The 20,982-nt window shown below is 39.4% G+C and overlaps 1 protein-coding gene across 1 annotated transcript; it reads left to right on the forward strand.

Moving 5' to 3' along the window:
* Nucleotides 1-842: 842 nt before the first annotated feature.
* CYP27C1 (cytochrome P450 family 27 subfamily C member 1) lies at nucleotides 843-19,171 on the forward strand. Its single transcript, XM_088540349.1, has 9 exons — nucleotides 843-938; nucleotides 5,003-5,193; nucleotides 7,000-7,199; nucleotides 9,258-9,467; nucleotides 11,268-11,431; nucleotides 13,451-13,617; nucleotides 15,863-15,941; nucleotides 16,894-17,097; nucleotides 18,900-19,171. Exons 1-9 carry the CDS (start codon nucleotides 861-863, stop codon nucleotides 19,014-19,016), a joined length of 1,410 nt encoding a protein of 469 aa, XP_088396475.1. The 5' UTR covers nucleotides 843-860; the 3' UTR covers nucleotides 19,017-19,171.
* The last annotated feature ends 1,811 nt before the right edge of the window (nucleotides 19,172-20,982 follow it).

Genomic DNA, 20,982 nt, shown 5'->3' on the forward strand with positions numbered 1-20,982 from the left:
GTGAGTGCAGTTAGGAGGCACGTGAATTTTCTGCAGAAATCGCAGTCTGCTCTAGTGTGGCATATCTAGAGGATGAAACTTTCTGCGATGCAAAGAACATCCCTGGATACCGCTGCATTTCACATTAACTGCCTTTAACGTTACCCTGGAAGAACACTGCTGTGTGGATGCAAAAATACTCAGGACTGCTGTTGGGTGATGAATGGTACTGAGAAAACTTCACAAAAACGATTTAGTATTTTCTAACCTATGGGTTAGAATTAGAATTAATGCTACAGGAAAAAAAAAAGAAAAGAAAAAAAAAAGCCCCAAACACACCTTTTTAATGAAGGGGAAGGGATAACCCGTGTGGGAGATTTCTGCCAAAGCAACAGGGGCAGGGGGACGCCTGAGCTTGGGCTGCGTGCCTAACGGGCGAATTTATCTGATTTGAATCATAGGAAATCATAGGTTCCTTCTCCTCAAGTCTCATCCCGGGCCCACCCCCCTTCCCCAGCGCGAGGGGAGGGCGCCTCGCATGATGCTCCGTGTAAACTGATGCTCGTGCGGGCAGCGCGGCGAGAAGCGCCGCTCGCCGCAGGCAGCGAGGGAAGGAGCCACCACATAACAGTAATAATAACAGTAAAAAGGCGGCTGCCGGCGCCGAGGCGCGCCCTGAGGAGGACATGTCTTTCTTCGCGAGGGTTTTGCGGGCCGGGGGCCGCCGGCCGCCGCGCGCGGGCAGGCGGAGCGGGCAGCGGTGCCGGCAGCCGCCGGGCTGCCCGTGCGCGGCGCTGCCGCCGGCCGCCAACAAAGCGGCGGCGCCGGGCGGCCCCGCGGAGCGGCTGCTGCCGCCCCGCCGCGCCAAGAGCCTGCAGGAAATGCCGGGGCCCAACACGCTGCTCAACCTGTACGAGTTCTTCTGGAAGGACGGCTTCGGCCGCATCCACGAGATCCAGGTACGGCCGCGCGGGACGCGCCGCGGGGACGCCCGGCGGGATTGCTCCGGCTTCCCCCACACACACAAAACACTGCTCGATGCCTGCGGTAGCGAGTCGGGGCATTAGGACGTTCCCCATTCAGCCCCCTCAGCGCCTGGGTGCTCCGCGAGTTTGATTTATTCATTTATTTATTTATTGTCCTCAGAGGAGCGGGAAACGTCCCCTCTCCGCAGCCCCGTCGGGGCTCCCTGCTGGGGGCCGCGGCCGGGAAGCGCGGAGCGAGCCCCCGCCGCCGCCCTCAAGGTGAGGCCGGAGCCCTGCGCACACCGCGGGCGGCCTCGCGGCGGAGGCACCGCGTGGAGAGCCGGGGGGCAGCGGGGCTCCCCTGCTTCCCGCTCGGGCCAGGGACCATTTTGTCTCCGCCGCGCGGACCCTCTCCCCTTGGGCTCCACATCCCCCGCGCGGGCGGCCCCGCCGCGCGCGACCCTCCCCTCGGCGGGCGGGGCCCCCGCTCCACGCGCGCGCTCCCGCGCGGCACCAACGGTCGCGCCTCGCGCCGCGCCCCCCCCCCCCCCCCGCGCCGCCCCCTCCCCCGGCGCCCCCATTGGCCGCGCGGAGGCGGCGCGGGGGGAGGGGCGGGCAGCGGCGGCCGGAGGCCCCGTGCGGGATGCGGGGACCCCCCGCGGCAGCCGCCGTGTGGCGGGGCAGGGCCGCCCGCTCCGCTGCGGCGGTTGGTGCTCGCTGTGCGCCCGTCCGTGCCTCCGCCAGGCTCCGTGTTGGCGAAGGGGCAGTTGGGTGGACGGGTATCCGGATTTTGTGCTCGCTTTCCCCGGTACCAGCCTGGGTAACTCCCTTACCACTAGGCTCCAGCGCTGTGAAGGAGCCGGCTTTGGTTGCTTGGCCAAACATGTGGGTTTCATTGCTGAAAAGGCCCATTGCGTCTCCTGGGGCCCTTTCCCTGTTAGCTTTTGCCCGCGTTGCAGGGGAGCAGAGCGAGGCTGTTCGCTGCTGTGCGCTCGTGGTCCCGGGTGTTCAGCTGGAGGTGCAGATCTGCTGGGAACTATGCACGTGTGGCTTTTGTTAATGTGGCTTTTCTTAGTCACCTCTTCCAGACCGCTTAGACTCACAGGCCACCTTGAGCACTCCACTGGCTGAAAACCACTAAAATACACTGGAGGGAGAGATGAGGAGGGAAAAAAAAAAAAGGAAAGAAAAGCCAAACAGGACAGGACTATAAAAATCTTGGCAATCAAAACCAAGAACTAAGGTTTACGCAGGGGATTAAAAACACCACAAAGAGGCAGGAAACGGGGGGCACAGAAACCAGCTGGCTTTGTTGGAATGTTCATTTAGGTTTCTGCAGAGATGTTGGGCTGTTCAGTCTGTGCTGAGTTTGAGGACAAACAAATGAGATTTCTGATGGTGGAACTACTTAATTGCTTGCTAATCAAGACACACGCATATGAAACTTCTCTTTATAATAGCTAAAGCTCTTTTTTTACCTCATGTTCCTTATTTGCTCTGCATCTGCAGTGTGGGGACAGAATTGGAGCGCTACTCACAGTATTGTCATCACATTGAGAATATACCTTGAATTAAAGTTTTTACTGCTCTAAGTATGAAACTTAAAAGTTTTGAAATGTAAATCCATTGAACACATTAAAAGGTATTAAAAAGACTTAAATTGCATATGCTTTTCACTAGCTAATAATGAAAAGAGAGATTTTTTTCCCTTTTAATGAATGTTATTTATAGAGAAAAAAAAAGAGCCAGAGGAAGGATAAGGAGGAGTTGGAATGTGACACTAGTTTTTATTCTGTTAAGAGTCTCAAAAAGCCCCACTCGTAGATGGCCTCTTTGCATACATGCTGGATGCAAACTGGCATTAACCGGATTAGTAACAGTCTGTTAAATTTAACAACACAGTGAACATCAGGAATGAATTAATCTGAAACCCTTTGGTAACCAGCACGGCTACTTAAACGATGTCCCCTGACACGCACAAATATTCATAGACTATATGCAGAAGGGGTGGGGAAGCGGGGCGTTTTTTCACAAAGGAGGTTCTGTTCTCAGTAACATGATTCCAGTTAGCCCTGGCCAAAGCACTAATGCCTACAGCCGTTATGACAAAGGGAAAGTATTTTTAATTTGATGAAGTTAGGTCTCCTGCGTCTCATCAGTACTACACCAGGATAGAAAAGAAGGGATGAAGGAGAAGGGCTTGGAGGCTGGCAGTCTGAATTGATGACATGTGAGGGAATGCGTGGGGTGCGAGTGGTATGTGAGACGGCAAAGTGCAATATTTTTAAAGTCTGGAGCAAGGGGTAGAAAACCTACATTGTGACAGAAAACATGTAATGGGCATTTCTTTAAACATGAGCTTAATACGCTGAACAACGTTTTGCTGGAAGCAAAAGAAGTCAAAATACCTTGTTCTTGTCTATTCCTCTTTTAAAATTAGTATTTCATTTGTTTGATTGAATGACTATGTATTTGATTTTTTTTTTGAAGTTACTCCTTCCATGCAAACCTCACAGTAACTAAAAAGAGCAAACTGCTCCACGAAGGGCAAAATCCGCTGAATCTGTTTGCTGTGACCTGGATCCCCCTCTCCCACTGTCTTTTCCTTACAGCTTTTGTCTTATAACTCTTGGTTTTCTTAAAAGCCTCTCATGCCCTCCCTTCTGTCGCTGTTCAGTTTCATCTCTCCTAAGCCACCTCTGAGGCAAGAGGTTTTCTGGCCCTGGAAGTGCTTGTTCATTGCCTGGTTTCCATATGGTAGTTGGTTCACAGGAGACCAAACAGAGATGGTAACTGTTGAGTTCCTGCTCTAGCACCTCTCTTCTCATGATGGCAAATGCGCATCTCTCATTTGAAACCAGATGCTGATTTTTGAAGACAATAAGTATATAATTGTAGGAAGCCCTTCTGCCTGTGTTAAATTGGACTAAAAGTGGTCCATGTGGTAATTAGAGGAGACTGTTAGAACAATTGTACAACTTTGTTTCTTTTGGAAATGACACAAAACCAGTTATATGTCTGTCAAGTGTTTGGTACCATACTCTAAACAAGGGTTCACGTGTCTCAAACACACTGTTGACAATTAAAGCTTTCATCTCTGTAACCAAGACTAATTAAAACATCTTCCATAAATTAAACGTGGGTCAACACTAGACTTTTACTAGCATAGTTTCATCACATGTTTGATTTATCATCAACATGCTTCTGCAAGCAGATGTTTCTAGATCAAATGCAAGTTAAATATCAAAGCTAAACTTGCCACTAACTTATTTTGCTATTTTAAAATGAAATCCTTTTTAAATTTTAAACTGCCCTAAATTCATAATCCTAACTATATTAAAAAAAGTCTTACCTCTGAACTACACATTTTTTTTCCCTGCAATGTCTCATTTATTTATTTATTTATTATTAGTTAAGCCTGATCTTTTTTCCTAAAATGATTTCATGGCTCTATTCCAAGTGAATTCCTGAAAGCTGAGTGTTTTGTTTCATGACTCAGAATTAATTTGGTTTAAAATCATCAGTAATATTTTATGGGGCAATGATATAATTTTGTGAGAAAACCTTTCTGTTTCTACATGATTTCATGTTTTTCAGCCCTGTTTTGTAAGTGCCTGTTGTTTGCCACAGCTTGCAGATCAGCCATTAAATAAAACTCACTGCAGGAGTAAAACTTCAGTTTTTCCTTTTTTTTTTTCCCCAGACTTAATCCATGTCTTTCTAAAATTCCATCCTGATGCATCCACTCCAAAACGTAGGGTTTATGACTAGACTGTTACGCTGTGGTAGTCCTGGGTTAAGTTTAAGACTGTAAGTTCTTGTTTGTTTGTAAAGAAGAAACTGATAGACTAAATGGGACCTCTCTGTCTTTGCGGTGAATATTTCAGGGTAATGCTTAGGTGGTTTCCAGAGACACTTCAAACCGTTCCTTGATCGGAGAGGTGGGAATCAGGTTCTAGATGCAATGTGCTGATTTACTGTACAACAAATTGCCAGTGTCCTGTAAAACTTCTTTAATAATATTTTACCTCTTTTTCTGTTTGTTGGTGATACTGTAGCAAAAGCACACGCAGGAATATGGGAAGATCTTCAAGTCTCACTTTGGTCCCCAGTTTGTTGTGTCCATTGCAGATCGAGATATGGTTGCTCAAGTTCTCCGGGCGGAAGGTAGAGCACCGCAAAGAGCTAACATGGAGTCGTGGCAGGAATACAGGGACTTACGAGGAAGAGCTACAGGGCTTATTTCTGCGTGAGTTGTTACTCATTTTCTAACTTTCATTATAAAAGTATACTGGTTTTCTGAAGGACACATCATGTGAGAGTCCAGACTTGTTTGGGGAAATCTGTATGTTCAGCAGGGAGGACAGAAATTCTGAATTTATGGTGATACAAATTTTCAAAGGGACCCTCCTGATGCGTAGTCTGTGGCAGAATCTACCTCAGATAAAAACCATTTCTGGCAAATGTGCCTGTGAGGTAGAGCCGCCCGAGCTGCCTCAGTCATTTGGGGTGAGCAGGACTGAGCAGCTCTGGCGCGGCACCGCGCAGACGGGGTTTGACCGCCTCCGATCCGCGCCCATCCTTCTGCTTGGCAGCGTCCTGTGTGGATTCACCAGCTCTACCTGAAATTTGCTCTGTTGTGGAGCAATGCAGAGAAGCCACGGTGTGGCAAAGCCCACTGGAGTGCATCCCCTGCAGGTATATCTATGTATGTGGCCGGTCTACAAGTGCTCTCTGTCTGCTAAAGCTTACATAAACTCTCTGCACACGAGGTGTGATTAATTGCCCAACTACTCAAGTCACCACTGACATAAGAGGCTTTTTAGAGGGAAACTGTTTGAAACTGACTGTCTGAGTCATGGCTGGTGTCTTTCTTTCACAGTGGCAAAAGCCTTTATGCGTTAGACCTCAGGCTGGGCTCTTAAGCTGCAGTCCAGACTAACAGTTCTTGGATATTTTTGTGAAACAAAATCTTAAATCAACAGATACTCAGAAAAAATGTCTTTTTAAAAGAATTGAATTCTGCTGTTTGCCAGTAAGTTTCTACACCTTTCAGCATCACTATTTCAGCTGAATTTCATTGAAAATTAATTGCTTACATAGCAATTTCAACTAAATGTATCAAATGCTGCTGTCAACACTGTCCCAGATGTGAATTGTGCAGCGCTCCGCTTATGTGAAATGTGCAAGGCTACCCTTTGACACTAAGGTTTTAATACCTAGTTCAGCAAAAGGAGGACCTAGTTGTAAGCAGGTTCTCTATACATACCAAATTTGTTTGTTTTTGTGCCCAAATGTGAAGTACACTTTGACAAGCTCGTTGCATATGTGCAAAATGTGCATATTGTGAACACAGTTGAAATCTGTCTTTTCAATTCCACAACTTTTCACTTCCACGTTGTTTATGCAATGCAATTTTGAGTATATTGTCATCTGAATTGAAAACTGACTAAGCCTCTCAGGAGTTGAAGTACATGCCATTTGTCACAAAAAGTATATTATTTTGTAGATTTAGGACTAACATGCCTTAAAGTGATACATTATGAGCTGAATTTGCAGTACTAGCTCAAATCGTTAGTTTGTCAATTTGGATGAGTTACGTGCCTTTGGCAATTATGCACCAATTCTAGCTAATTCTAGCTAATAATGCTAATAATTCTAGCTAAAAACAAATTTGTAGAAAATCCATTCAAATATTTAAATCAATTATAATTAAAAAATTGCAAATCCAAATTTCCTGCGTCAGTGCTACTAGAATACTTATATAGAGACACTTGTCAAATTCAGAATATTGAGTGGACAAGTTCTGTCATTACTCAGATCAGAAATTAATTTATATATGCACATTTGTGACATTGTGAAATTAATAAAATGTGCGATAAAAACATAGGAATGTAAAACCAAATACATGTTATAATTCCCCTATTATTCTTATTTCACCACCTGATGTTTCTTCTGCTCGTAAAAGTGCCAACAGCTTTCACTGTGGAGCTCCTGCCCACCTAGTGACTGCCAAGGAGAATTGTGAATAGACATTATTAATAATTTCTTCTAGGGAGGGAGAGCAATGGCTAAAAATGAGAAGTGTACTGAGGCAAAAAATTCTGAAACCCAAAGATGTGGCTGTTTTCTCTGGAGGAGTCAATGAAGTTATTACAGATTTAATTAAAAGAATCCACACCCTCAGAAGTCAAGAAGACGACAGGGAAACAGTGACCAATGTTAACAACCTTTTCTTCAAATATTCAATGGAAGGTGAGCACAGACTGTATAATCGCTGTATAGCAAGTGGATGTAAAGCTGTGTGCTTATGGTTAGGCATGTTTGTCATAACTACTGCCTTGTGATTAATTTGAATGATTCTGCATTCAGGGATCTTCTTGCCTAGGATATCAGTAGAAATCCTTCATAGAGTCCAAGGAGGGGGTGCCTTTTAGTAAGGGAAGATTCATGTGGAAATGCTGATGCATATACAGAATATAAAATCCGGTCCCTAACTGGTTTCAGTACTCCATGTTTCTGTATTAGTTTCCAAAGAATAAGGGTGTTAGCCTCGGAGTCTAACTTAGCAGACGTGGTAACAAAGCAGTCTGCTATCCCAGTTGCAGGTCAGGCTGTCAGTATGGTCTGTCTAAATTCTGTTCATAGTTTCAATGTGGGAAAACTTACTGGTTCCCAGTGCCTGGGACATATGGACTTAGTATAGGATTGCTGTGCTTCCCTTTAACTCATCTGGCTCTCGCTACCATTAGTGACATAATATTGTGCTAGATGGAACCCCAGCCTGAGCTAGTATGGCATTTCCTGTATCCTTATAGAAATTTAATGGTGATTCATATTTCATGCATTCCTTTAGCTGACTTCATAGAGCCTGCTCTTGTTGTGTGTGGGTGCCTTCTAAAAACATTGACACTCTTTGATGAGAGACAGCTGAATAATTTGAGAATTGCAAATGCTTCAGAACTGCTGACCTATCAAATATCTGTCTGTCTGGTACTCTGAGTCTGTGCTGCGTGAATAATGTCTGAAAGTGGCACTCAGCAAAGAGGTGCCAGTTTTAAGGAATTTCAAACTCTGAGCTTGCAGATTCTGATTAACTGATGGGTTTGTTTAAATTCTTCACATTCTTTTCACATGTATAACTTATGCCTGGCACACACCTATTTCATGTGTGAAATCCACTTTCAGTTAACTTCTACTGTTGATTACTTGGCAATCCAATGTAAGTAAAGAAGAAACATGAAGGAAAGAACAAAGAAAAGAAATCTAAAAAGTAAACTTTCCAGAGAATTTATGGAAAGTTTGAGAGAAGACTATTTTAGATCAGGTTTGAACATCATTATCTATTGCACCTGTTTTTAATAGCAGAAATACAGAAAGAAAAAAGGAGAGAGTTAATAGACTAGTTAGACTAACTACAGTTCCTGAAAAGATGTGAACAGACTATTTATACAGACAAACCAGTTAACTTAGAAACACAAAGTTTATTTTAAAACATGCAATTTGATGCAGAGGTCCTGGAGAAATTATCTAATTGTCTGTTCAGTTTGCTCAGTTGCCCCACCCAATAAAAAGAATCTCTAAATAAAATTACTTTGATTATAGTAATGCTTTTATACTGTACAAAATGGTATTTTCATTTAAAAATGGGAACTCTGGTCTAGATTATACAACTAAAAGTTGGGAGCAAAGGTGTCTAGAATAAGAAAGCAATTAAAAATGTTTTGCTGTCATACTGAGAGGGCACTTCGACTAAATTCAACAGGTCAGTTTGTGCTCCAAGTCTGCAAGTGTTTTCATTAATAATTACAGTACTTTTACAAAACTGAACTGAAAGACTTCAGGCACACTAAAGGACAGGATTTCAGTTCTGAATCAACTTGATAATTTAAAGAAATGACCCAGGGCCAGGAAGAAAAAAATTAGTAAAAACATATATGAGATACCATTCTTTGGAAAAGAAAGGGATTCAAGGTGGGGAACACTACAATACTGCAGAAAATCATCTGGGAAATCATAAGTCACAAAGAAGAGAGAAGTCAATAATGGCACTTGCAGGAGTGTCACGGGCATGTTCTTTTTGAGGGCCACATGGACTCTCATGTGCTGTGTGGCTAAAGCGTGATGCGTACTCACTGTCCAATTACTATCCAATTACTGCTGTTCCAGTATATATGTTATATATTGCGGCTGTAATTATAACAACTGAACAGTTTTGAAAGGCACTTCTTTATTATTTTAATTATTTCAGAGGCTGATATATATATATATATTTATATGTTTATAGAGAATTCTTTGATCTCTCATGTGCAGGTGTGGCGACTATTCTTTATGAATGCCGGTTGGGCTGCCTGGAAAACAACGTCCCGCAGCAGACTATTGAATATATTGAGGCTCTGGAGCTGATGTTTAGTATGTTTAAGACTACTATGTATGCTGGTGCCATTCCCAAATGGCTTCGTCCACTTATTCCAAAGCCCTGGAGAGAGTTCTGCAGATCCTGGGATGGACTCTTCAAATTTAGTAAGATTTCGTAGTAGAAAAGTTCAGCTGTGTTTCTGCAGATTCTGTATTTGTGTTTGAACAGGACTCCGTTCTTCTCTTCTGGAATGATAATAAGCCATTGTGGCAAAAGAGGTATCACAATAGTGGGATAAAATAATATGTGAAATATTAATTATTTAGCGTAAGAAATCTGGAGAAATTTGATGAGCTATATACCGAAAAAATCTTAAGTTTTTTCATTGGATCTGCAATAGCAAAGAGCAAAATAGTAACTTTTTCACATTAAAATTATATTGAGCAAGGGAATGATTTTTTAAAAAAACTTTTTTTTTTTTTTCTCCCGCACAGTTTAAATATTCCCCTGTTTTATGCTGCTATTTCATTATTTGTCCTTCACTGCCTAGTTATCCCTGTAAGTTCAGGTTCTGTGCCAGGGCTTTCTTTTCAGCCACTTAGATTTTAATGAGAGTGGCTGTGTTGGCCTTCGTGAGTTTTCAGTCGGCACTTGATAGAAACTTCTCTTCTGCAACTGACTAGGAAGTTAAAAAATGGGCTCTAGCATTAAATTTAGAGCTCTTAATAGCAGGTGTTTTATATATATATGTATATATATATGTACACACACACACACAAGAATAGAAGTTGATGAAGAAATACACTGTTATGCTACATTTTTTAATATATATAAACAAAACATTCTAGGGTATTATAAGAGGAGGAGTGTTGTTTGTCGTATTTTTATTTAAGATTGCAGAGTGTATAAAATAAAACTAAACTCTCCCTCTGTGATGTTAGGAAGCTGCATGCATCTCTTCATTTATTTTCTTTTATCATCCTTGACTAGAGTCTTTAGTTTCACAGTTTTAATCTGCCTCAGTCTACTGAACTGTACCAACATTTGACATTAGGGAAGCTATTTAATGGTGGTGGTCAAGTGGTTTCTTTGAGACACTATGCATTCTTTCTACATTGCTGCTTTTAATTTATTTCCCATGATACAGTGTTATTGCTCCCTTTTGTAGGTTAAAACAGCAATAGACCTCGGATTTATTTGAACAACTGCTGAAAAACAGGAATTTCTCCCATTTGAAACTTTTTTTTTTACCTACTATTTCTTTGTGAAAAAGGGAATTAAATATATTTAATCTATGTTTTAACTAGGCCATCACTACATATGGTGACTATGTCCTTGTGGACTTGTTAATTGATATGTTGATTCTAGTTGTTTTTTAAAGTTATCATCTTTAAAGCACTTGTTTCACTGATGATGCTGTTTGTAGTAATTAAAGAAAAAAAAAGGGACCTGTGGGTGAAGTGATTCAAAAGAAGTATCATTTGCTGCAGTTTTTCAGTTTTGTTATTACTTGATGCTCCTCCTCTTTGCGATCAGTGTGATTACCTTCTGTGCTGTCCACCTGCCAGTTGCTGCCACCATCTTGCAGCAGTTGCTGCAGGTTGATTTGCCACGCGCTCTGCAGAGTTCACCCCTTTCAGCAGAATCATCAGAAAAAAACCCAGCCAACTTAACATAAAATTTGACCCTGAGCTTCCTTCACTCCTTGTCAGAAACTCCAGCATCTACTGTCCTCTCTCAGTCCTCAGCTCTTTCACGCTGTGAGTGTCCCAAGGATCTCATCAGTTCAGTCCTTCCTTATCATGAATACCCAAGGACCTCCACCACCTCTCTTGTACTTTTTTTTTCCTTGATAAAATTGTTTTAAATAGCCTTTTTCTTTATGTCTGTGTAGTGTCATGAATGAATGGAAGCACCAGAGAAATAAAAATGGAGGCTTAAGCAATTGTTTTTAAATCCCAAAGGTCAAATCCATGTTGACAACAAATTAAAGGCTATTCAGTCTCAACTGGACCAAGGAAAAGAAGTGAATGGTGGATTGCTCACATATCTCCTACTGAGTAAAGAACTTACTTTGGAAGAGATCTATGCCAATATGACGGAAATGCTCCTGGCAGGAGTGGACACAGTAAGCTAATTATTATCATTTTTCTTGTGAACTGTTGTCCTTGTAAAACATAGTATTATTGTAAATGACTGTGATTGAATATTATTTTTAAAAAAAGCTAGATAACTTAGGTAAAGTCAGTGCAATGTAAGGTTGTGTTAAATAGCTCTAGAGTTAAAAAAAAAAAAAAAAAGAGATAAACAAAATGTAAAGTAGCCTTAGAGTAAAAATAGTAAAAATGCTCTCCTAATACTTGAATTTAGATTTTTTTTTTAACTAAGAGATGCGGTAGTTTTTGACTTCCAGAATAAGGAACATACACTTATTTATATGCTCAAGGTTAAATTAAATTGGTAAATATGCCAAAGGCTTATGAGTCTGTAGAGTTTTTTGATGTTTTGGTCCTAATTAAAGCACAATCATCCATCCCATTCATTTTTAGTTTTTCACACCCTTAATTTTCCATTTTTAATGTGTGAGAGTGTTTTCATTAAACTAAAAGGACAGTGATTGAGTTCATGCCAGTGGGTGCCTGTTTTTCCATTTGACTCAGCATCCTCAGCTGGCAACCTTTTGTGAGAGGTCTGTACTTCTGATTTCCTCAGTCCCAAGTACAAGACAGAAATGGAGAGAGCCTTTTTTTCCCTACTGCTGTCATTTCAGATCTCATTTCATCACAGAAACTGAAGGAGGTTTTCAGGGTCATAAAAGCTTTCAACAAAATTGTAAGGCTGTTTTGGGTTACAAAGCATTTCGGCTCTTGCTGGAACACTGCTAATTTTTAAGAGGTTTTGAAGGAGCTGGGAAGCTGAGAAGAATCAGTGTTTATATCACAGAAGTTCTGTAGGCACTTGGCACAATTGCCACCTCCTCTGAGGAACAGAGCGGGGTTGCATTTTAGCAAGGGACAGCCACTCAGCATTATGAGAAGAAGAAAGGAAGCCTTCTGAGAATAATTCTTCTAGTGTCATGACATAAAAGGTCATTGTCATGTCAAATTTAGTTTCCAATTTAGTCTTAAATGTAAGTCCCAAATAATATTATTTCCAGAAGCTGAAAATAAAATTATTTAGTGCCTAAAAATGAGACTGGTAATCTATCTTCATTATAGAGGTTTTTAAAAAATACAATTTACAACATTTAACAGAGAGAAACGATAACCTCTAATTTAAATTTATTTAATTAATTTAAAGTATTTAAAACAATATAGGTAAGGAACAATACGCTTACAGTGTCATTTTCCCTGCCACACCTACCCAGGAATACTGAAAATATTTATTATAGTCTTTTAAGTGATGATTGTGAGGGAAGGTGGCTCAGATAAGGCACTTTGCTTGACCTTCACTTCTGAATGCACTTGATAGGTAGAAGCAAAAAGTCCCGAATCTAGTATTTGGAAGGAACAGTCCCTGAAGTCCAGGTTGTATAAACACAAGGGGTTTTGATGGAGTGAATGGTAAATACTCAAGTGGGAGTTTAAAGAGATAAAAGGTGCCTACTGTGATGTAGTATCATTTATCAAAGGATGAAATACAATTTTAGCAGTATTAATATAAAATTTATTGTTGTGCAGATATTACAAAGAGACTGCCATATTCTTAAAATGGATCGTTGATGTCGGGGGTATCATTCTGCTATTTGTTTCCTGTAAAATGTTTCTGTTGGGAGGAAATACAAAGAATGTGCTGAAGACTAATAGTTAATTTAATCAATTGCTGTTTATAGTGTTTATGTTTCAATATTACTTTCGCAATTTTGTTTGCATTTGTCTTTTCTGTTGCTTTTTGATATTTCCCTGGGAGCATACCAACATTGATTGTTTTTGTATGTAGGAGATTTTTAGGTGGAAAAGGGCTGAAGTAGGGGATAGTGAAATCTTACAACATGCCATTGAGTCCAGATGTTAATCATTGCCAGTCTGTTTTATAACAGCACACATGTGAAACAAATAACTGAAAACTGATTGTTTTTCTTGGCATGAAATTATTTTTAATCTATTCTTACTGGACTTGATGGTGATGGTAGTGGTTTCTTCCCTAGACTTCTTTTACTTTATCCTGGGCAACATATTTGTTGGCAAAACATCCCGAGGTTCAACAACGTGTTTATGAGGAAATAGTCAATAAGCTGGGGAGGAACCAAATTCCTGTTGCTGATGATGTCCCCAAGATGCCTTTGATTAGAGCTGTGCTCAAAGAAACCCTGAGGTAAGTAGAAGACAACTGCAAATCATTAGTTAAAATATTTAACTCCATATGATTGTAATGACTTTTGAGTCAAAGCTAACATTTATTTTTAATTATTGTTCCTTGTTGCTTCTGCTTTTATTTATTGTAGCAGTAATGTGTCCAACAAGTCTCAAGCAACTGAATATGATATTTTATATGATGTTTATTGGTTTTTAAAGTATGGTAGAAATAATATCACATATTTATGATGAGCCTGCTAAGATAGGTAACTGGAAAAGTATTTTTGCCTTTTAAGCATTAGTCTGTGTGATGGACTGTAAACCCCTCAGCGCCTTGCTGGTGCATCTGGACTGACAGGGTGACAGCAAGAGAGGGACCTGTTCCAGGAAGGAGAATGTGGTGGGAACCAGGAATGACCAGCGAGCTCGTGCGATGTGCCCATCCTGCGGGATCTAGGCATGGCTTGGCTGGTGGTCACAGACTGTCCCTTTGAGAACGCACTGGCCATAGTGCCTGTGCTAGTGGTGCTGCTCTAGGCAGCTGTGATTTGACTCAGGCAGGGGTGTTGTGTATGGTGGTCAACAGCAGGCTCCTGTTCTTGCTGTTTTTCCACAGATAAAGAGACTGAGTCAGACACAGATTAGTTAATCTGTTTAAGACCATGCAAGAGGTTCTTGTCAGAAGCTGAATTGGATCTTTTTCAAGTGGTTTGTGTATGTGTACAGTCATCCAAGCTGTAAACCCAAGCAGTTTTGATAAAGTAGTCTCAGATTTTTCTCTTCAAATTTCTCTCCCCACTCTGCTTGCGTGTGGTGTGTCTAGTAATAGGTATTAGTATGCCCAGGGGAGTTGGGCTATCATGGTCCTACAGGACCAGACCACCTGCAGTGCCTTAGCTGTGTAACATTGACTCCAGGCTGTTTTATTTGCTGTGGGGCTGTTCTGGACACCGCTTACAACTACAATGAGGAAAATGTGAAACCTTGCTCCCATGCCATCATTTTTTCAGCAGCTACCTGTGTTTCAAATAATCAGTCTCCTTCCATCTTATCTCTACAGAATAATTTTCTTTACATCTACCTCAGTGTTTTCTGAGAAGTTGGCTTTCTTTTGTTCCTGAAGTTACTAGACAAGGTCAAGTTGTCCAGGTCAAGCTGAGTTGTCCAGGTCAAGTTTCTCAGGAAAAAGTTTTTGAGTCTAATCTACTCAAGCCTTGACTGCTATCAATGATGTTATTTGTTAGAAGAGAGCATAGTTTGGCCGCATCACATGGAGCTTCAGCATTTCTGTCTCTCTTCTAGCAGGTGCTTGAGAACTCTTTCTCCACCTTGTGCTGAGCTCCTTGACTGCCAAAGCAATTGCTGAGCATAATTGGAAACAAACAAACCAACCAACCCCAACTGTGTTCCTCTCTCCCTGGCAAGAATTTCAGCCATAATGTGCTAGTGCCCAAAAAGTGCTTTTCTCACATGAACCCTTGAAGTACATGTGAATCACCAGGGTTTATTACCCTGCTATTTCTATGTTATACTCTAGTTTCTGAGATAACTCATTTTTTTTTCCAGTAGAACAGGACTTCACTGCTCTTCTAGAAGATGTAGTAAAGTCATAAAACTTCTTGTTGTTATTCATATTCCTTTCTAACTTACTGTTCTAAGCTGCTCTGAGCACAGGAAACAGAACAGCAAGAACTGTTGTTGTGTCGTTTCTTGTGTAAGAATCTGCATTTTCTTGGGAGGCAGGTTGCTTTTGAAAAAGTTCCATTTGAGGGCAAAGATATCTTTCAATTCCAAATTCATTTCCTCCGAAGTTATCCTGAGGTTTCTCAGAATTTGTGCTGTAATTCCAGGAAGTACTTTTCTGTTGGAACTTCTCCCCATCTTCACCCTAATCCTTGGTTCCACAGAACTGAACAACTTCTCTGGATTTATTCCCTGCTAACTCCCCAAAAAACAATCATCTTTTCACTTAGACTGCCTGTATTGCAGTCTTGGTAGTCCAGATAATAGAGCCGAGTGTTCTCCAAGAAATATAAACCTATAGCACTCCGCATGCCTACATCCCTTCCCCTGCCCTGTTTGTTTTGTTATGTTTTCCCTCAGATTTAATCATATTCTCACAGGTGCTTTGTAGTGTTTTGATATCCAAGATGATCTGTACTTCCTAAAAACCTTTTTGCTGTGAATGTGTACTAGAGTGTAACCTAAACTTACAAGTTGTGTTAGTTGGTACTGTTCAACTTCTCATAAATATTTGTCTCTAGATTATATCCAGTATTGCCAGGAAATGGAAGAGTGACTCAAAAAGACCTGATTGTTGGAGGATACTTGATACCTAAAGGGGTAGGTTCTCTCTAGAGGACTGCAACTAAACAAAATCGAAATTTCTTTTCTATGTGAGATGTGATCTGTTACAACATACATACACTTCATTGATTTCAAAAGATGTCACCAAGCTAGAGCATTAAGAATAAAGCATTACAGTAATACATGTTTATATGGCAAAGAAAAGGAATTTTATAATTAATCTTTTACTTTATCTTGACAAAAATGCAAGACCTTCCTCCTCAACAGAAGCAGTATTTCTCACCCTTTAATAAAATCTATTGTCTTGTCTTGTTCTTAATATTCTTGATGCAGAACTCAGTTGATAATATTTCTGTGAAATGTTACTATTTGATTAAAAAGCATGAATTTTGTTATTTTTGTCAGTTTTCTAATTCTTGACTGTTCAAATCCTTTATAGAAAGAGTTTAATTTCCTTTTAAAATTATAGATCTTTCCTTTATACTATTCAAAGTTGACACATCAGGACAGAGCTGTTCAGCTCCATCTAAATTGTCAGGTTCCCTTTTACCTTAGTCTTAAAATAATGTAGCTTTAAGACAGGATTCTGAAATTCTTAGTGTATTTGTATATCTGTTTGGAGGTGTGACCGTATCTATTAGTGCTGCTTTTTTCCTGAGATTTTTTTTTATCTCTCATACTTCATTTTGTCACTCTTCCTTTGTTTTATATCTCTCTCCTCTCTCTCAATTCTTTTGACTTTCATTTCTACCATCTTCCCCATTGCATCTTCTCTAATATATCCAACAACATTGGAAGAATATTTCAGTTGACCTGCTGAGAAAGGGATCTGTTTTTTCAGGTATCCTCTTTTCTTCTTGCATTTGTGAAAGATACTTAAATTTTATATTCTGTTGTATAACCTCACAGCACAGTAATTACAAATAACTATTATTTTTTTTAACCTGTATTGGATTTAACTAAATATAAATGTCATTTATTTCCTCAGACACAGCTGGCACTCTGTCATTATACTACTTCATACAGTGAAGAGAATTTCCCACTGGCAGATGAGTTCCGTCCTGAGCGCTGGCTGAGGAAAGATACTTTGGACAGAGTAGACAATTTTGGTTCAATCCCATTTGGCTATGGCATTCGAAGTTGTATAGGAAAAAGAATTGCAGAGCTGGAAATTCATCTTGCACTGATTCAGGTTAGAAATCTGTGACAGCATTACAAGAAGAAAAATATATTGGTATGATTCTTTTCTCTGCATACCATTTCTGGATATCATATTGTGCACAAAATCTCTCTTTTTTCTTTTTTTTTTCCTTTTTTGGAGTGTTATGTAGCACGTTTATCCTGGGAGAGGCTTAAAAATGAAAACATTCATGCTTAAAATGTAGCATTTTAGTTTAACTGTACTGCAGAACAAAAATACAGTATGAGTGAAGTAAAACGAAGAACAAGATTGTTAAAAAGCTGTATGGAGATTTAGTACAGATGATTTGTAACCAAGTGACAAGTCTTTCTAAACATACATTAGCTTGGTTGTCTGCTTGCTTAAGGGTTCAGCTATTACAGTTGCATCACTTACAAGCTAAGCTCAAACATTCAGATCAGATTGTGCCATCAAATCTCAAGATGTGGAAACTTACAATAATTACTTAACTGTAAGACTATTTAGATACATTGTCTGCATTGAAAGCACAGTTTGTTTAAATTTGTCCTAGAATACTTAAGGAATAAGCAAACTTCTACACAATCCATTTATTAAAAACCTAGATTTTATTTAAGTGATGTAAACATTGAAATCCATGAATCATGGAGTTGATCAATTCAAAGTTTTGTCACACCTGTCTGATATCATGTGCAAATTACTTCTCTTAAGAATAAGTCAAATACATAATTAGCTAGGCAATAGCACTCTAGAAATAGAGGATATAGTAAAAATCAGACAACAATATAATGCTAAATGTAAAAAGGCTCTGTCATTCTTAGCAAGTTCTCAGCGTTAACAGGCAGGTCATATGTCAGAAAGAGAAGGTATTTTTTTTTGTTTTACCCAATACTGGTGAAGCCAGCAATGGTGTAAAAGGGCAGTACAGTCGAACTGGAGGAAATTCAGGAGGAGATAACAAGAGTTAGAGATGTGGTAAAGGGAATGAGATGAAAATTTGATCAATCTTCTAATATGTGAAAGATATGTAGATATAGAAAGTGAATTTTTCACCATGCTCACTAGGACAGGCTAAGAGAAGATGGTCTAATTTTAGGAAGAAAAAGTTTTGAGACTAGATACTAAGAAAAGCTTTCTATTCTAAAGAGAGAACTATTAGGGCTGAGGAGGTGCTGGTATTTCCTTCTTGAAAGTTTGAGAAGAGCTGGCTGTGTTGAGTGTCAAAACAAAGGGGTGTGCTAAATCTCTGAGGTTTTGGTTTAGCCTGTAATTTCTGATTTATGTTTGCAACTGGTCCTCTCCAGTTCACTACAGTGTAAATGTACAGAAATAGAAGTTTAATGTATAGAGAACTTGTGTGACTGAACTACCCTGGTTTTGTTCTCGATAGGTTCTTTTGTTTGACTTCTAAAACTATTGTGATTGTTTTACTAGTGCATGGGACAGTTGCTGTTTCATGTTTGTTTTATTTTCTGCTGCCCAGGAAGAGAAATGTGCATGGAACTTTTTGGAAATTGGACTTTTTTACTGCTCTGTTTTATTAAAACACACATTGATTAATTATAAAGAAAATTAAGTAGGGAAACAGAGAGAAAAAGCTCATGAGGTCTGAAAGTGAATTTCTTCAGAAACAACCAGCTGTGTTTTTTATTTTTATTTTTCTTGTTTTAGAAAATCCCCTTTAATCAAAGGAAGATTGTTGCAGTAACTATTTTTATGTGGGAATCACAACAGAAATTGTTTCAAACTGAGGGCGTTCTGTTTTTTTAGCAAATGTCTACTGTTCCTCTGTAACTGTGCAACTTTTCTAATATTTGTCGTATTTGCCTTTTCAGTTATTACAGAATTTTGAAATCAGAGTTTCTCCCAAAACTGAACCAGTTTATGCCAAAACTCACGGACTTTTGACTCCTGGAAACTCCATCAATGTGAGATTTTCTGACAGAAAGTGAGACTCGAATGTTTTGGAAATATTATCTAATTATCACGGACACAGGCACATCTCATGGATGTTTGATCATATTTGTTCTCAGTTTTGTAGTTATATGGCAAAATGATCAAGTCTTATGTTTCTATCTTAGTTAGAAATAACCTGTCTCATAAAAGATATTTACACATTGGGAATTACATCCTGAAGCAGAATTATATCCCTTTTGCACTGGGAATCTTCCTTTCCTCGGAACGTAGTAATAGTACGTGCACTGAAAAGAGCAAGTGAAATTCAGACAGTTTTGTGTCATCCAGTGGTTTTGTTACAGGGCTTAGTCCTAAAAGTCAATTGCTCATGTGAATTTATTTGAGAACACATAGAATTATTATATAATATATGCAAATTAGCTGCATGTATGAGTTGGTGTTTTTGTGTTTCTTGTTCTCTATACTGTGTTTTTTTTTTTTTGAGTTTCTATCTAACAGTGAAATTACAAGATCATGCTTCTCTTATCTGTAAGGGCATTTATGCTACATGTTAAAAATAGTAGTATGAAATGTAAGTATACAAAAAATACAAATTATATGTGTTTGTATAGACCCAAAATTCATGTCAATTAAAAAATACCCAAGCATAACCCCATAAAATCTTTCTATATAATTAGATTTTTTTTAAACTAAAACTTAAACATGAAAATGTAAACCTCCCATGGCAGAATTAGGAACCCACGCAGTGTCCACATGACCAAAGCATAAGCTGAGTGGAATAGTGCAAGCCACTTCCATTATTCTAATGCCATGCTAAAACCAAACATCAAGATAAACAATAAAATTGAAGTAGCTGTTATAATTTGTCATTTAATTTTATTAAAATACAACTGCTACAACAATACTAAAGTTATCTTTACAGTTTTTTAACAGTAAGAACTGGAAACTTCCCATTGTAATATCTTTAACCATAGATAGGTGCATAACTGCCTTCTGTAGGATGAAAATGTGACTACTAAGTGTTTTGGAGATTTCTACACCTTGTGGCTAACACAGAATGTAAACTTGATAGGTTTTTTTTTTTTTTTTCCTGGAAACACTAACAGGTAAGTCTCTGCTGCACGAGACTTTAATAACTTAATTTCACTGAGTGGTAACTTTACCTTCTCATTCTTGAGAAAAACCTTCCACCGTGGGATCATGTTATTCCTTGAGTAAAGAGGTCAAGTCTGTATATCCTAATATGAAATTAACTGTGTAATGATATATATTTAACTGTATAACTGCCAAGATTTGATTGATGTTTGTGAGATAGTTTACATACTGATAATCATAAACTTTCAGACACATGCACAGTTAGAAAAAAGTTGTGCAGCTCAGTTTTTAAAATCACATTAATCTGCTTTGCTCATCTAGCTGTGAAAAGTGAAAGGTAGGTTATGAATTAAATAATACACTTCAGTTTTAATGGTGAACAGGAAATTCTGCAGAGCTGAGTTTTACAGACACATAATATTTTAGTTACTCTTTGTAGTGCCTTTTGAAGGTCTTGACAAGAGAAAAAGAAGTTCCATTCTTCCTATGGATCTCCTATGTAAAATAATAACACTAAACAAATGGATCTGATCTGTAAGAAGATTAAATGTTTACATATTGACTTTAAAACTTTAATCTTGTATTGAGCATATATATGTACTATGAGAACTGAGGGTCGTCTGTGGATGTTTTTTCCTTGAGTGAGCTTTCCTTCTTATATTGTTCTCATTTCTTTTTATTTTCTTTCCATTGCTATTTCTAATGGTCCTATCTTAAGTAAACTGAACAGAGTTTTATTCGCAAAAGCTAGCTGACATCCTGAAGGATATTTTGCAAAGGTCTGTTTAAAAATCTGTGGACTGAGTGTTTGACTCTGCAACTCTGTCAGTTTATGTGGACCTGGGGATCAAAGGCCCAAGACCTGAATCCAAATTTGGATTCTTCCTGGGACCCTCCTTTTGCCTT

The sequence above is a fragment of the Tinamus guttatus genome, unplaced genomic scaffold, assembly GCF_059628265.1.
Source record: "Tinamus guttatus ecotype Peru unplaced genomic scaffold, ASM5962826v1 Tinamus_guttatus_pri_ptg000060l, whole genome shotgun sequence".
NCBI lineage: Eukaryota > Metazoa > Chordata > Aves > Tinamiformes > Tinamidae > Tinamus > Tinamus guttatus.

Bases quoted from the DNA above. Each gene is read 5' to 3' on its own strand.
- CYP27C1 (XM_088540349.1), top strand. From the start codon at position 861: ATGCCGGGGCCCAACACGCTGCTCAACCTGTACGAGTTCTTCTGGAAG. The intron at 9,468-11,267 runs GTAAGATTTCGT...TAAATCCCAAAG, and splicing joins GGATGGACTCTTCAAATTTA to GTCAAATCCATGTTGACAAC. The intron at 15,942-16,893 runs GTAGGTTCTCTC...TTATTTCCTCAG, and splicing joins GATACTTGATACCTAAAGGG to ACACAGCTGGCACTCTGTCA.